This window comes from Xiphias gladius, chromosome 19 (genome assembly GCF_016859285.1).
Source record: "Xiphias gladius isolate SHS-SW01 ecotype Sanya breed wild chromosome 19, ASM1685928v1, whole genome shotgun sequence".
Lineage (NCBI taxonomy): Eukaryota > Metazoa > Chordata > Actinopteri > Istiophoriformes > Xiphiidae > Xiphias > Xiphias gladius.
This window is the reverse complement of record NC_053418.1, coordinates 4,363,760-4,381,679: the sequence shown is the minus strand read 5'-3', so window position 1 is coordinate 4,381,679 and position 17,920 is coordinate 4,363,760. Positions and strand designations below refer to the sequence as shown.

Genomic DNA, 17,920 nt, shown 5'->3' with positions numbered 1-17,920 from the left:
AAAAAGAGAAGTTTTAAATCGTTATTTTTATTTTTGATTTTGGTGATTTGGTTTTAGTGTTCAGTCTAGCATCAGGATCAGTTAAAGGTTAAGGCTGTATATATTTAAGGTTGGGCTTTTCTTGGCTGTTGTTTTGTGTAGGACTCTCCTGCATGCTGACATAGTGTTTTTTTTTTTTTTTTTTTTTAAAGGTGTGATTGTTGTGAAAACACTGTAATCATCCTCAGTTACTCCTGCCAGGAGGACAGACTGTAACAACCTGCATGGCACATTTATCACCCGTCTACCTGATCTGTCACAGGGCAGTTTAAGCTGTGATCTGTGTAAATATACCTTCTGACTGAAATACAACACTTTAGGCACATTACCTGCATAATCACTTTAATATTAAAGGGACTTACATTATGGCCCTCAGATATATAGCAATCTTGTTCTTTTTTGGGCATTTTTGGTGTTAATAACGTTAATAACGTTTTTAATCTAATGTCAAAAAATATTTTAACTAATTTCAGGGTGAATTTAAAAAATGTTCTTTTTTTTAATGCATCAAAAACTGATATGAAAAGGCACTAATTCAAATAGTTTAAATGCCTACACTATACACATATGTTAAATTAGCCAACGGTGGGTGACATTTTACGGGATGCATGTCTTGTCATTAGACAATGGAAAGAGTGGGCTGACATTGATTGTCAGGCCATTTTGTAAGGTGTCTTTGCCACAGGCTCTCATCATTGTTGATCAAGCCTACTTAATCAGAAAAATAATCAATAAGGAATAAATTTCCTTTCCAATGGTCATCGCTGGATTAACCTTTTAGGGGGGGCCCAGGGCAAAATTTTGATTTTTGGCTCCAGTTTTCATTATTTGCCTAGGCCGAAAGCCAACCAGTTCTCTAGAGCTGAAATGATTGGTTGACTAATAGATTAGTCGATTAACAGAAAATTAATGAATCAATCATCTAATTAATTTTTCAATCACTAAAAGCCAAAAATTCCCTCGTACCAGATTCTTAAATGTGAGTATTTTCTAGTTTTCTATGAGGGTAAACTTACCATCTTTGTATTTTTGACTCTTGCTCAGTAAAAACAAGGAATTTGAATATCTTAACCTGAGCTACAGGGAATAATGATGGTCCTTTTTTTCCACCATTTTATGGCATTTTATAGTATTTAAAAAAAAAACAAAACATGAATTATTAAAGAAAATCATTGCTGGGCATATTGCTAATGGAAATAACAGTTCCTTGCAGCCATACAGTGCTTCTATGCTAATGCGACATTATTGCCCGAGGTTTTATGACCAGAAGATAAACTAGTTAACAGTTAACAGTCTTTTGACACCGAGTGCCTCTATGAGTCCCCTTCAAGGTGAAGGATGTACCTGTCACAGTTGATATTTAAGTGGGGGCAAATTTCCAACAAATCTGTGATTAGGCTATATGTTGATGCAAATGATACGGGCCTAGTACCCTTGGGGCTTTTGGGGGCCTTTGGCAGGTTGGCAATCCAACCTTGTCAGTGGTAAGTTTAAAAACAAGTCACTGTTGTGCTCTTCTCATACATTAAAAAAAAAAAAAGACAAAGAAACTACCGAGGTCATGCTGGTAACCGTCAGTTAAACGAGCTAACGCTAGCTAAGTTTTTGGATAACTAGCTGTGGCGATATGCTATAGTGCTCTATATCAATATCAATGTACTTACTTCAAATGGGGCAGTGTAGCAAAAGAAAACTAAAGAGTAATTTTCGTGTTTTTTTTTTTCAAATGTTCCTTATCACGGAGCTTTACTACCTAAAAGTGAACTCGTTACTCGTTACCCGTTACTACGGGAACCCCCCCCCCCCATACCCTCAGCATCCGCCCGATTTGCAGCTCGCACTCCCATTGGTCGGCGCGCGTTGCGAAGCAGCCAGTCGGAGGGCAGGGAGCGCAGACCGAAGCGGTTCATAGGAGCGGTGCGCCGAGCGTCGGCTGCAGAGGGAAGTCGGACCGTTCGGAGGGAGACACTCAGTCGCCCGGTCAATTAACAGCTAATTGCGAGTCCGTTCCGGGGTCCCGGGGACTGCGTGTTCGTCCATGTGTGGTTCATCACGGTGCTAACGAGGTGCTCGCCGCTCTCCCACGCTGCTGTACCAGCCTGGACAGAGACCGCTGAATCAACTGCAGGTAAACTGGACTCTTTTTTTTATATCTATATCTATATCTATATATATACATATATATCTTGTGTTTTTGTTTATTTACTGGGCAATGGGCGAAGTCACGTGTGGAAATAACGTAAGGAATCTATAACCGTAGGCTATTAAAACTCTATAACGTTTGACCAAACGCCTGCATGGAACAACCAATTAAATGCGGGCCACTTATTCCGATTTTAAGATGCATGTCAATGGGGCAGAGCGAAGCGATGACCGAAACAATTTGCTATTAATGGGTTTATTGCCTATAATAAATTATTGGACTGTCATAACAACGGTCCCCCTGAAGCCGCTTCTATTTTAGAAAAGGCCTCCGGTTGTAGATTTCCTTATCTGCTTGCTCTGTTTTTCTTATTTAAGTGCAAGAGATCATTTTTCCAGCAGTCATAAAGATGTAGGACCGTATCAGTCGGTCCGAGCTAACACTTGTTTCTGCTGTGCACTTTTTATTTATTTATTTTTTTAAAACGTCTTTACATTTTTGCACATTATTGAATAACAAAGTATAATAAGTTTTTTTTTTTTTTTGCATCTCTTGGCCTGTTAGTGGATTTTGCCTTTGTAAGAAAATGCAGTGAAGGTTATCCCAGGGGCAAAAACAGAAAACAAAAAAAAAAAAACCAAAAAACGCCCTAAAAATAATAACTAACCTCGGTGTGGTTACCCGGAATTAATGGAAAAACGACGCACATTGATATGTTTATTTTCCCCGGGTGGAATCAGTCTTATAGCAAACTTTTTTTTTTTTTTTTTTAATTAAAAGATGACAACACATAGGACGTTGATTTTAAATGGTTCCTCACAGGAAAGGACATCACATTAGGAAATTAAGTTTTTTTGCCAGGTTTCAAGGAAAAATAACAGCCACAAGATCATTAAGTCTAGGAAATGAATTGGGTGTCATATCGAGACCCATTCACGGGTCTAAATAATCTCTATTTGTCTCCAGCCATTAACCGGGTGTAGCGACAGCCGGCGGAGGACTCGGGCAGACATGACAGACAACGCCGGTTGCGAGTTTGAAATCGACGTGGAGAGCCTGGAGACGGAGAGCGACGACCTGGCGGACTCCTCCAGCCGGCCCGGCTCGGCCCCGCTCGGCCCGGAGGACGACGGAGACGACAAGGCCGGGCCCAGCGGCCTGTGTCCGGGCGATCAGAGGAAGCTGAGCCGGACGCCGAAGTGCGCCCGCTGCCGCAACCACGGCGTGGTGTCCTGCCTGAAGGGACACAAGCGCTTCTGCCGCTGGAGGGACTGCCAGTGCGCGAACTGCCTGCTGGTGGTGGAGAGGCAGCGGGTGATGGCGGCGCAGGTGGCCCTGAGGAGGCAGCAGGCGACGGAGGTAGGCCGGAGAAAGCGGGCACGGGTGCATGTGCAGGTGTGAATGCGTGCGCCTCGTGAACCCCCCCAGCCTGAAAACACGCAGGGAAAGTTGCTTTTACTCAACCACGGATAATGAGGAAATCAGTCCCCACAGTGAACGTTATTTCACTTTATTTCTCCAGTGCAATCAACGCAGTCAACACCGTTTCACTGTTAGGCTGAAAACACACAAGATTAACAGTCCAATCCAGTCAAGTGGTCTCAGGAAGCCTCCAGGTTCAGTGCCTCAGGTCTCTCCGGCTGCCCTTTGAAGCAGCATTTTCTGCTGTATGGATTCACAGACCTTGCTTTAGCTTATGAGCACCCCCCCCCCACTGCTTTATCCATGTTAATTAATAATGTAGTTAATCCAGTGGGCTCAATGCTCACTGCTATCTATACACACCGCACTGGATTCCTAGTATTCTATTCCTAGTAAATCCATGTCAGACTATCTATAAGTTTATTTGAAAAAAAGAAAAAAAAAATACAGCAAATCCATTAAAACATGCTCATCCCTTCACATGGCCTAACATTAAATTATAGCGTCATGAATCATTACTTATGGGAGCTCTCTACCCACTGATTTTTGTCAGGGTTCAGTTTCATCTGTTGCTGATGTGGAGAGTAGCCCATAACTTCACTTGAAGCGTTTGGTAGCTATCGTTTCCTAGCTCCTCTGATTTCTGTGCCTCACAGTCTGACCTGTGCCCTTCTAATTGTTGTGAAATCTTGGCTGCTTCTTTTTTTTTTTTTAAGAGCAGTTCAGCCGGTTCACTGTTAATCCATTTCAGTTCACAATTAGCCCATGCCTTCGTATTCCGGCCATAAGTGGCTTCTCCTTTTTATTTGTTCGGCCCGCACTGCAACATCACGTGCACCATTTAAGACCATAGTAGGCCTGAAAAAGGCTAAAATAAGTTTTTCTCTTGTATGGGCAGAAATACAGTTCGGCTTTCTTCAGCAGGCGTATGTCGATTTAAGAAAAGCAAACCAAAAAAACCCCAGTAGTGTAGTACCCTGTGAGACAGGCTGCATGGTTCCAATGTAAACAATCAGTGTTAAACTCTAAGATGACATGCATTATGATTTGGTGAATGCGACGTAATTACACGCCTGACATGGAGTTTTCTTCGTTCTGCTGCTGCGGCACAAAGTCGCTATGCATATTTTTTCCAGAGTTAATCAACCACGGTAAAATACTGTTTTGTTCTTACGACCAAACTTCCGTTTCTTTTTGTGTGGTTAGGTTTAGGTCCAATTAGTTTTCGGTCTGGGAATGGAGTTTATCAGATTGTGTTTGAGGTTCAGGGCAGAAAAGGTTTAGTGTGCACAACTGTGTGTGTCTGTCTGTTCTGTTGAATGAATGCAAATTTTAGGGAGAGATCTCGGGGAGAGATTGTTGATGTTGTCCTAGCAAATAGGGAATAATCATTGTGTCTATTTGAATCAAAATAAAGGCCTAGTGAAACGGCTCATTTAGAGAATATAAAAGGATCATAGTGTCTCTCACTATCTCTCACTCTTCTCCCAACATAGACGTTTGCGGCGTCTTTAATCATAAACAACAAAGTATACTGTATAGGATCCCTGAGGCAAAATCCAAACATATTTTAGGGTCTGTGTGTTTGTGTTAAGAGGTCTCTGACAAGCAAATATTTGAGAATGTCTGCTGCAAAATGACGTATCACATTAGCAGTGGTATTTTAAAGACGATACCAGATGTTAGTTGTTTTTTTTTTTTTTGTTCAAATTTGTCTGTCTGTTGTGTGGCGTGTGTGTGCCATTGGTTGTTTGTGCTTGTTTCTTGGCTTGTTTGGCTGGTTAAACTTTTTTTTTTTTTACATAGTCTTGTCCAAAATATTGATTTGAAGTAACACAATTAGTTTTTAGTTGAATAATTCTATTTATGTATTAATTTAACTGCTAATTATATTGATCCAGCTTTAAGCTATTTAAATGTAGATTTTATAACTGTAATGAAAATCAGAAAACAGTTGTATGACCCATATTTTTAAGTGGATTATTATGTTATTATCCAAACACAGACATAACCTGGACCTTAGCTGTGACAAATCAGGTACTATTTAAGGCTCGAGGAAAACATCCGAAAGCACGTCTTTGGTCATTTTTTTTATTTTTTCATTTTCTTAGGATAAGAAAGGCATATCTGGAAAACAAATTCCAGCAGAGAGGAGGACGATATATCAGCGACACATTCGGCCGTCCACTATGCTTGCCAAAAGCATCCTCGAAGGTAACAAGGCAAAATCTGACAATGACAGACGAGTTTTATCCTTTGCAATAGAAGTTTCTCATGTTTTTCTCCTCCTCCTGTCTCTTCCTCTGTATCGGTTTAACTCGGTTTAACTAAATCCCCTTTTCTCTCATGGCTTGTCTCAGATTCCTTTTTTCCTCTAACAGTGATAAGGACATGCTAACATCTGTAAGCAGTGTCTCGTTTAACTTCTTGGCATGCAATAAGTGGAATAATTACCGTCTCCAGCACTGTCACAACGTACAAAGATGGTTTTGTTATCGAGTATGATTAATATCTAGTCTAAGCTGTTTGAGCAGGAGAGAAAATTGTCCTTTGTTGCACTCTTGCATGTTTGTCAGTGTTGTGAACGTTTCTGCATGCATGCTTGACATCAGCAATAATCCAAAACACATCGAATGTAATACATCTTGCATTAAATTGGGGTTATTTTGATGACAGGATATCGTCCGGTGCAGTCTGATCCATTCCTGGCGGCCAACCCGTCTCTCCCCCCACCGCTGAGTGATCGCATGAGGAAGAGAAGAGCCTTCGCCGACAAGGAGCTGGAAACCATCATGCTAGAGCGGGAGTACAAAGAACGAGAGCTGATGGAGAACAGCCAGGCGGCCACGGCCTCGCTCGTCTTCCCTAACAGCATGATCCACCATGCCGCCGAATACAACTCCTACAAGACCGCCTACTCGCCAGCAGCTCAGGTCGAGCCGCAGCCCAAAGAGCTGTGCAACTTCATGGGACCAAACTGCCTGGATCTGTCCATGCAGTACCCCGCCGGCTCAGCCAACGTCGAGCTCATCTCCTCCAACGTCAGCGTGGCCACCACCTACCGCCACTTCCCGCTGCAGCAGTCACGAAGTGGCTTCATGATGTGGCCCCGCAGTTCAGCCAACCTGGGTGACGCCCTGCTCTACCAGCAGTGCCTGTTCAATGCCACGGCGGTGCAGAACATGAAGCCAGGTTCTGTGTGGGAGCCCAAGATGATCCCCGCCGAGAGCCAACCGCCGGAGCAGGAGGCTACGGCCGCTCTCGCTGCTAAACTGGAGGGATCCCGAGCTGCCGGGCTGCAGGACTCGTCGAACCCTCAGCAGGCTGATCCCAAACCTCCAGGCGTCGCCCACGGAGGGCAGAGGGAGTGCTCAGCCTTCTCTCCCCCTAAGAGGAGCTTCGGACAGACCTTCCCCAACAACTCTAATTCCCAAAACTCCAGCCAAGTCTTGAACAAGCTGAGCAAGGACAGTGCTAAGCTTTCCACGAAACTCAACCCCTTTCACTCCCTCATCCAGCACTCGCTGAATGAAAAAACCAGCGGCGGGGCTGGGCCGGAGCTCAGGGCTCCGTACTGCAAAGAGCTCTTAGAGGAGGCTGCCCGCAAGTTCAGGGAGGGCTCTGCCAAGGACATTCAGGCTGTAAAAATCACCGACAGGTACGCCAAAGACTTTCTGTCCAAGCCTGTGGGAACAAAGATGGCATCCAGTGAGTCTTTGTCCTTCTCTGTGGAAGCCATACTGAAAAGACCCACACCTGCCATGAGTCGAGCATTCCATTAATTTCCATTAGGTGTCTTTTCTTGCACTATAAACGGCAGGTTTGTCTCAGTTAGAGAGCATCTCAAGTCGGGGTTGTGGGCTCAAAAAAACCCAAAAACTTAAACACACAGGCACTGCATCAGAAAACGGACCAGCTGGAAATTCTTTGTTCCCAATTTAATATTTATGTACAGTATATTATATTATACGTGTGCATGTTTAATAACTTTATTGTGTAGAGTATTTAAACATTATCCCAATGTTTTCCTCATGTCAATAAACTTTATAAGAATGAACTTTTTCCATAAAAAGTCTTGCATTTCATTTTATCCTCAAGTGATGGCACGTTTAACGGTGAACAGGTTTTCGTTTAGGTCAGAAGTTAGTCTGCATCCCACTAATAAAACACAGAGGTCGTGGGTCCACACTTATCAAAAACAGTTCAAACCCAACAGGGGCATAGGAATTATCAAAAGGCCAATTTCAGATCAGACTTCCACGCACCGGTACAAACACACAGAAAACAATTTATCACTATTATATATTAGCTTGACTTACTTAAAAAAATCATTGAACTAAAGTTTTTATGTTTTGAGCCTCCTATCCTAAATTTGGAGTTTAAGTAGGAGTTGGAGACGTTGCAGAATTTGTAATATAACTATAGCTTACTTACTTCGAAATCATAAAGTTTGACACGTTCTGAGCATGGTAGGGTTTTAAATGCAAATGCAGTGTATCTTTGGAAAGTGCCAGTTATTACTGACTTTCTACAACAGCACACACAACCCCTGTGCACCAGTATGAAATTCTGCTAACAATCATACCGTATATCATGGCGTATTTAATTTAAAAAAAAAAGTAAAGTTAAATTACAGAGTACAGCGCAAATGTTTCTTGTTGACTTTTCATATTTGCTGTCACAAGTCCTATGGACACATTAGAATACTTTAATATTTAAATTATTTTTAATTATTTCATAAAAATTTTTCGTCTCAGTTTCTTGTAGCATGAGATATTTCAAATGTGAAATATAGTCGAAGTTTTTGTCTTTGTTTTTATGATTTAACATATTGGCATGAATACAAATCACGCACACACAAAACCCATAAACTAAGTGTGGATGTGACGGAGTGGATGCAGACTAACTGTGTTCCTCGGGAGCTTGAAACATGATATCAGCGCATTAATCTGTGAGCAGCATCATCTCATCCGTTCAAGATGCATTTCTCCACTCATTCCTTTCCAGTTACGGGCTCTCACTACAGTGTGTGTGTGTGTGTGTGTGTGTGTGTGTGTGTGTGTGTGCGTGTGTGCGTGTGGGTGGGTGGGTGGATGTGTGTGTGTCAAAGTTAAGTGTGTATGTGTGTCCATGCTGAAAGACAGCTCCAAATACGGGTTTCACATGAGCTGCAGAACACTGATCCGTGCAATAATGAACAAGACGGGAGGTTAAAAAAAACAGTCAGTAATCGCTCCTTCCTTCAACGTTCACATTTCATCGGCGTGAATCTGCAGCCAAAACCACTTTACTCTTTGGCCAAAGCTCTGCTGTCCTGTCACTTTACTTTTTTTCTTCTTCGCTCTTGAGCCCACGGAGAAATCTCATGTCAGGAGAAGACTGTGGATTTGTTTCAGAGAGTCCTGTTGTTGTTGATGTTATTGACAATTTGTGTCACCAGAGAAGGCTGACTTCACTATAAGCGTGGCCACTGGTATCAAATTTTCTTTCCTCTTTTTTTCTTCTTTTTTTTTTTTTTTTTTTACTGTGTGTGGGCATGTATTGCTATCTGTGTCAGGGCCCATTGCAGTTTCAAACCACCGTAGTGAGGACATTCCTACATTGCGACCTTACAGCTTCAAAGGACTGTTGGAAGGTCAAGACCTTTTGAGCTGTGATAGTTAAGGTTAGGGGCTAGGGAATGCCTAATGTCACTGAGCGTCCTCGCAGAAGGAGAAGCACAAGTATGTGTGCACTCGGCCGGCCTAATGTCGGACAGTGATCCTGAAGAAATGCAAAATTCATTTCAAAGAGTTTTTTTTCCATTTTATTCGCTGTGTTTTGCACTGGAGCCTAATTCTTATTTCCACTGGTTCAGTTCATATTTTTTATATTTACTTTAAAATATACAGTAGAGGAAATGAAGATCTGAAATCAGTGTGTTTAAATCACTCACTCGCTACTGCCAGTTTGCCAGTGACACAGACTTATTCACGGCCATGCCAAGAACTCACCGCTCTACAATCAGCAGTCACCTATTTTGCTTAGCATAAAGACTGGAAGCAGGGGAACACGGCTAGCTCTGTCCAAAGGTAGCAAAAAGCTTGCCAGTACTGTGCTAGATATCTCATTTGTCAAATCCACACAAAAAGTGCAAAAATGAGAAGTTGCGGTTTTCATCACTGTACGGTTGCCAGAAAAAGTCTCGAAAGTCACTGCACCAGGCCTAGAAACTGTCCACAAACAACTTCCTTTACTATAAATGATGCACATAATGCCCAGTAAAACCACAATTGACCTTCTTTACACACACACACAAGATATAACGTGTTTCAACGAGCTTTAGACGTGCTGTTAGGTGGATTTTGTTACCTTTGGGCAGAGCAAGGGCTAGCGTGTGTTCCCAGTCTGCATGCTAAGCTACGCTAACAGGCTGTAGCTTAATATTTACGGTACGGACACAAACCCTGGTACTGATCTGAACATCTAACGCTCGAATAAGTGTATTTCCTCAAAGTTGTCCTTTTAAAAATACATATTTCATCAATCCTCGTAATAGACTTTCTTCTCCCTAAAGCTTGTTTATGTTGCCTGTGACAGTTACTTCTTGACAAACAAGCACACAAACAAACAAACAAAGAACAAAAACCATCTCAAGTCAAGTTCCACTTACAGCTGAACAAATTCAGTCCGCTGGGGAAGACTTCTAAGATGATGCTGGAATTTCTGGGAGAAAAAGGCTATGCCCTCCAATGTATGCCTCCTGCCTTGGGTTTGCCTTCTTGCATTTATTTAGCTTTTAATTGCTGTTACGCAGACACTTTTTCAAGGATTCTTTTTGTGGGCATTTTGCTCTTATTCGATAGCGTAAAGCGGGGGAATTTGTGGAGAGAGAAGGGGACGACAAGCAACAAAGGTCACGGATCGGATTCAAACCGGGAGTGTCGCAGTGAAATGGCAAGGTCTGTGAAGGTTATAGATGAAGCACACTGTCCGTGGTCCACCAGGCAACTGTTATGCTCCACTTTGATACTTTAATACCCCTCGTGAGACACTTCGTTACTGTCATTTTGAACATGCTGCTTAAATAGAATTTTTAAGTACTGTTATTATGCTCTTAAACCCCGCAGTTTGAAAAAAAAAAAAAATTGCTGTTGTGTAACCAAACATTGTTTAAACGTAGATGAAATTTATTTTCAATTCTAGAAAAGAACCCGAAAGTTTCCAAAATTATCATTCGGGGGAAATGTGTGTGTAAAATCATGCACCAGACATGTCTATGTGATGTAAATGTGCTGCTAGTTATAAAAATATGGAGTCATGAGTTTGAAAGTCACTCAGTGTAAACATCATATAGTTTTTATGGAGACTTGGAAAATAAATCGTGTGATACTCTCAGGCAGTGTTGAATTAGATGGTTTTTCCTACCTGAAACATTTCCACCCCTAAGTATGAATGAAGACATTGTTTTGTCTATGATTTAACAATGTGTGTGTGTGTGTGTGTGTGTGTGTGTGTGTGTGTGTGTGTGCGTGCGAGCGTGTGTGTGTTTGTTTTGATGCCCGGTTGCCCTAACAGCAGTTCGCTGCCGAGCAGAAGGTGACAGTGTTTCTCTGCACTAACCGCCACTGATAAGTATCTGCTGAAGTCCGTGCGCTCTCATTCCCAAAGTGTGAGATTTAACATGTCAGCAGAGTGAACTGGGTTGTTGACTCACCCCCAACCCCCACGCTCCTCCTCCTCCCCTGCACTGTCCGTCAACAGTTGCAGTTCACACAGTAGCATATTGTTTGGGGTACACAGGTGTCGTTTGCTATTTAGAGACTTTAATGACTTTCCTTCATGCTGTGATGTTGGGAAAAGAAAAATACACACGCACACGCACACGCACACGCACACACACACACACACACACACACACACACACACACACAAAATGGTCTGGGAATTTTGTCTTTTGCAGCTCTTGTTTCAAGACTCAGATAGACAACAGAACAGTCGTCACAGTGTTTGTAGCTTATACAGACTAATGTGGTCGTATTAAATGTCATGAAGCTGCAATTATTTAACACTTAAAGGACAATACCAGTATTTTTTTTCATTTTTTTTTAAATCCAATTTACAACAAATTCAAAATTCATGGGTTTATTGTTTACTGTATGTAAAGAGAACCAGTTTCTGCAATTAAATTCTTAGTAGAGCAATAACTAGCAAAAAAAGTCAGTGTGGCTCTTTAACTTATCGCCCTCACTGTTTTTCTCCATGCTAGCGACTTGGCTCTAGGGATGGCAATGTCGCTGTGTTAGCTTGTCCACTATATTTTGTCCAGATTTAAATAGTCCAGATTTACTACTCCACTCTTCTACGTGAATTAACTTTAAACGTTCCTATCTTTACACAAAACGGAAGCCGATCGTTGGGGTCTTCTCTTCTCTACGCCGTGTCTTTAACGAGTTACTACGACATTAAAAAAGGAAGAATTTACGCGTGAAAACAAACTGGTGATGTTGTTGGTGTGTTTGGCTGCAGATGATATGTCAGAAAAACAGCTTTCCAGTCAGAGCAGAGTATGTAAAGATTATGCAATGGGCTCAACGCAAAACACCCGCCAGAACTACATATTCATGAGAGGCAAGATGCTGCCATCTGCTTCGTATCCATATGTGTAAATGCTCTGTTAGTGTTCTTCATAAGTGTGTGCAGAGACCTCTAAGGCTGGAGAAGAGTTCAGTAGTCGATAAAATGTATTGGTTTGTTGAAACAAAAGTCCAGGAAAAGGAAAATAAAATGGTCTGATCCGTGAGCAGACGAAATACTTAATATGGACTTTCCCTGCTATGATACAACAGCTCCATTCTTCTCCTGCCCATATAGCATTTGGCTGCCCTGCCAGTGACTATGGTTTATTGCTTTATCACTGCCTGAGTCATCTCAACCCCTACACACACACACACACACACACACACACACACACACACACACACCCACAAACCCTTCTCCAGGTGTTGAACCAAGCCATCCGTCCCACTGTTGCCATTGTCACGCCAGTAACTCCCAGCCCATCTGATACGCTACAATCCTTTGCACATTAAGAATCTATTAAGCACCACAAACTCAAACACACGCATTCACACAAAAAAATCACACGGTGGGTTATTTTGACTCTAGAACTAAATGGCACATGCTGTATTTTGCATTGACGATCAGAGGGCGTGAAGGAAAGGGTAGGATCCCTATTCATTTTCACCCGCGTTGTTTCTCTCGGTCTCTACCAGCAGCAGGGAAAAGAACACTGGCCGGTTCATGCATTCTTTCCCAGCACCTTGTAATCCAATAAGAAATGTGTAGCACTGCAGCTTTTTTGACAAGTAGCTCCCACTTAATTACCATGTTGTCTGGGCTGACAGGCCTGGGGGCCCATGGGGGCAAAAGGCTGGTGGTTCATGGCTGAAAGGGGGCTGGGAATATCCTGACAACACAGACACACACTCACACGTACTTGAAATGTGTGAACTGGAACGATACATTTAAAGACACACTTGGACTTTCAGCCGTTCCAGCATTTCTGGGTTATGCTGTTGAGACAGAAAATGATCTTGTTGGTTGAGTTTACCCTCGGCGACCAAGTTTTTTTTGTTGCATACATTAGCTGGTATGCAAATCTGAACATACAATACTGAGATAGCAGCAAGTTAGAGAAGAAGAGATTTTGTGTTGAGTCTGTATCTACGTAACGTGACTGACTCTGAAAGACTCAGTCTTTACGAAACAATGGCAAGGTGGAAACCGAAGCCAGCACAAAAAAGGCATTTGCAAAGGCTGCCTCAGACAAATTCACACGAGTGATGTATTAAGGAGAACTGGATACCACTTTCTTTGCGGGCTTCCTCAAGCTTGCACGTTTTTTGGGTACACAGATGAGCTTACTGGAGTTTAGTTTAGGGCATGCACATCTGCTCTTCTGCACTGTCCAAATGTTACCGGACCTAATGGATCAAATTTTGGTAATAAAAGGAGTAATGTCAGGGTTTTTGGGCGCTGAAAAAATCGGACCCTTTGACATCTGCTCCTTCTGCAGTGATTGTGTGTTGGAAAAACGCTTTCTGGGGCCAGCACGCGTCACGCGACGAACATGGAAATTGCAATACCCCCGCGCGGCCACTACGCCACAGTCGCCTCACAGCCCAGTGCCGTTCCAGGGGCCTTGTGGACGGGCGTGTGGCTGCTGGCTTTCACGAAGGAGACCGGAGTTCACCTCCTGTCACAGACCTGCAAATGACGTTCCCCTTTTTTTTATTAACTAAGCCCTAACATAACCCTGTAACCACAAACTTCCCTTAACCACAACCGAGTGTTTAAATTGACAAACTCTTGCAATACTTTAATAATAGTTTAACGATCATGACCACGGTCTTTCCTTAACCTAAACAGCAGTCTGGTGACCACAATGATTTGTTCAGGTGTTGCAGGAAAAGGGGGAATTTTTACAGAAGTTAGCATTGGATATAAACAAATATTGTGATTTAACATAACCTGGATCTTGAAGGTGTGATTATACTGAACAATCCAAGCGCAAAACAACAAAACTTAGGTGTTTTGTTGTTCGTGAAATGCTTGGCTAATTTTATTCCTGATTTTCTCACGTGCTGCTGATTGCTACAGTATATCATGACTGTGGCAATGAGCTGCAGATGGTTCGGTTTTGGACTGAGGATCTGTTGAATCAGTGTTTGTTATTGCTGTCACATTGAAATTTACCCCATAGCAGACTTAAGGACCCTGTGTGTCGTTTCCATGGTTAAAGTCCTCATCCTTGTGTTTTATTGGGATATTGTTCGTGTGGAGAAGTGTCCGTTTTGGTAGGGTGTAGTCGGGTTGTATTCTTTGTAATAACCTCGCGATAATGTGCCCACATACAGTTTCTTTGCCACATTCATACTGACTGCTATCGGTTCCGAAGCTCCACCGTCACGCCACACGCACACACACAAAAAAAATTACCACCACTTACTTTCAGAAGGAAAGTATGATGGTGTGTATATCTGTAAAACAATCAGCCTCTTCAGTCTGACCTGAGGGAGAAGTAACAACAAAGTAGATTTTCGTTTTTTTTAAAGGAGAAGTTTAATTATCTCCTCAATATATATAGTATATAGTATAGTATTGCAATTGTCTTTGTTTCATTCAGCTTTTGTAAAGACTAATTGCTCCCAAGGAGTGCATGTCAAGTTGTAAGTTGAAGCTACTTGAAGGCCTGTCTCGTGTTCTCTGGAATAATTTTGAAACTTTCACCCAAGGATCAAGGAGAGAGGCAAACTCAACCACTTCAAATCCAGATGATTGCCACATTTGCAAGTCTATGCAAACAATTGTCCACCTTTGAGCAGCCAGTGTTTGCAGAGTTGAACCTTGAGAGAATGAGAAGACAAACTCAATCATCGCTCACTTCATTTGGTGTCTGTTTGCGCCGGCAGTTTTTAAAACTTGACAACCCATTTCTGGCATTGCTGTTTCTTTGAGACTTTCTTGATTTACCCAATTTTTAAATTAAGGAAGTCTTCTTTTATTTTGTGACTTAAACAAACATGATCATCTTCTCCACCTGCTCAGCTTTTGCAGGGAATTTGCCAGTCTAAACATTCATGTAAATGCTATGGAAAAAGGTTTTGTGTTGCATTGTCACCCAAAGAAAATATCATGTTCCTCTGCATGTACTGTCACACTGGGCTGTGCACACTTACTGCAAATGTTATGTCTGTCAGGATTGTTGTCTCTGCCGCCTTCTGCACCCCCCCTCCTGATTTTATTCACAGCGCTTTGCATCTACAGTATGAGGAGAAACAGGAGATCAGTTGCGGCTGTTGCATCACGAACACCACTGCACGTAGAGGTCGGTGCAGATGGTGCAGCTGGAATTCTACTAACACTGCTACTAATTCTGCTAACACAGTGAAAAATGAACACCGCACCTGGAGTAAAGCCCTTGAGTAAACACCATAATAGCCACGGTGAACACTTAAAACCTCTGATTTGCATAGGCCTATATGAGTTCATTCAAATGTACGCTCCAATGTATACAGCCTCCCCCAGGCAAACAGAAAAGACTATGTTTAGAGTGGGGCATGCGGTCGTTGTCTTTTACTGCCGAGTCAAAAAAAGACTGCGTGAACACGAAACACAGATTCAATTATACTTTTGTTTATACAGTATGGTCCCTTTTTTTTAAATGAAAAGACAAAACAACTCAAACCTCTAGTCATGTGTAAATGACCCTAAGTAATGGGACAGATAACGCTACTAACAAATGTTTTTACTCTAATAACGAGAGGTAAATGATAAGGCGGAGATGGCTCTTCTTTCTAATGCCATGTCTCTCCCACCCTCTACCGTAAACTGAACGGCCAGGCAAGGCTGGATTACCAAACGGGCAGAGTAGGGAACTGCCCAGGGGCCTCAGGCCCCGGCCCCAAGAGGCCCCAGTTTATTCCATATCATTTGGATCGGCATAATTTGACAATGGACCACTTGCTAGAAATTTGCATCACTGAGGTAGAATTTCAACTGTGGCGGCTCCTCAATCCTCCATCTTGTGGCCCCGGTCTTGTAGAGGGGCCTTGTTTGAAATTCTAGTTTTAAGATCTGAATATCTTTATTTTAAGTTGTACTTCTTTATATTTAAAGTTGCATTGAATCAAATTACTTTCATTTTTCTGGGTCTCAAGTAATTAACACACAGGAAACCTCACGCAAGGCAGCATTAATCCGTCATACTGCAATCGATGGTTCGGTCTATACAATGTCAGAAAATAGTGATTCCCTGAAGCCCAAGTAAACATATTGAAATGCTTTATTTTGTCTGACCAACAGTCAAAAACACAAAGATCTTGAGTTTTCTATCCTAGAAAACCAAGAAACAAACAAATATTCACTTTTGAGGAGCTGGAACAAGTGAACTTTGGTCATTTTTGCTTAAAAAATGACTTAACCGATGAATCAATTATCAAAATGGCTGCCAATTAATTATCTCTCTTAATTACTGATTATTTCATCTCCAGATTAATGTTTGGTTTCTGGGTGTCCAGGTAAATAACTAAAGTGCCATGTAGAGTGGGGATCAATAGAGGCCCAGTGAGTAAATTTTCTCCCCAGGGCCCCACAGGAGGTTGATCTGGCCAGGACCGTAATGACTGAAAGGAGCGAAACTAGAGAGTGCAGATGGGAAAATATGTGGGAAGCTCTGGGGGTTGCAGCTCAATCTCAGCTGGCATGCTCCGGTTGAATTGGCTTTCACTGGCCGGTGTTATACTTTACATGCACAGTATTGAACTCTCCACTGCGTGAGCTGACCCTTTGGTAAATGCGTATGTGAGAAAAGTTGCTTGTCTGCACTTTGTGCATCTCCGATTCAAACTTCCTCGCATACACGAAGAGATTGCCCTTAGTTGGACAATCTATTTACACGACACCGGCAAGTGTAGACAAAGCTTTGAAACGACCCATCAGCTGAAGAAGAGAGGGGTCGCGACACTGAGAGTCGGCTAATAAAACAGTAATTTGTCTAAAAAGAGGAACAAGTTCCCACGACTTCGAGGGTGCTGTTGAGACCACTGCTCCGCGATGCAATGCGCAATGGAAACGAATGAGCTACTTTAAAGCTTTAAAAAGAAATGTAAAACAAATTGCTTCCAGACTGCTCCAGGAAAATTAAAAAAAAAAAATTTTTTATTTCGGAAACGCATTCAGCTTTTTAATTTCTGTCAGTACAAAATGTTAAAGTACATTCATTTGGGTTACCCTGGTGGCCTGTATGGTCATACAATATTATTATCTATCTTCCCTCATTTCTTTCCTTTATCTTCCCTCTAAAGCTGCCTCGTAAAGCTGCCCAAAAACTGGAGACGGAGCTTCTGTTCCTGATTTTTCCTTAATAAAAGTCACTGGCTCTTTCTTAACCGTGTTTGTTTTTCGGTTGTTGCCATTTTGAACGGCTGCTGCGAGGCGAGTTTTCCGTGAAGTTTCACCGGATAGTTTTAGTGTGTAGTGTGCAGTTGGGACACAGCTACAGTGTGAATCATCGGTGTCGTCATCGTCACCACGCTTTCATAATGACTCTGCTTCCTGTTCAAGGATTCCAGCCGGTTCCTTTCCAGCATCCCCTCAGTCTGAGTGCTGTAGACGGCACCTTGTGCGCAGAGATGTCTCGTCGTGTCATGCAGGCAGCTGTATCTGCCGTACGTATTTCCACAGTGAAAGATGGATTTAATAGCCTGTCCTCAAACCAGTAGTCAAACTCCAGACTGGAACTTCCTGTGTCTGCATGGACGGAGCGGGACACTT

At 42.4% G+C, this 17,920-nt stretch overlaps 1 protein-coding gene across 1 annotated transcript; it reads left to right on the top strand.

Annotated features, from left to right (window-relative positions):
- Positions 1-1,992: 1,992 nt before the first annotated feature.
- Positions 1,993-7,614, top strand: dmrt2a (doublesex and mab-3 related transcription factor 2a). Its single transcript, XM_040155883.1, has 4 exons — positions 1,993-2,167; positions 3,149-3,541; positions 5,716-5,818; positions 6,281-7,614. Exons 2-4 carry the CDS (start codon positions 3,194-3,196, stop codon positions 7,384-7,386), a joined length of 1,557 nt encoding a protein of 518 aa, XP_040011817.1. The 5' UTR covers positions 1,993-2,167; positions 3,149-3,193; the 3' UTR covers positions 7,387-7,614.
- The last annotated feature ends 10,306 nt before the right edge of the window (positions 7,615-17,920 follow it).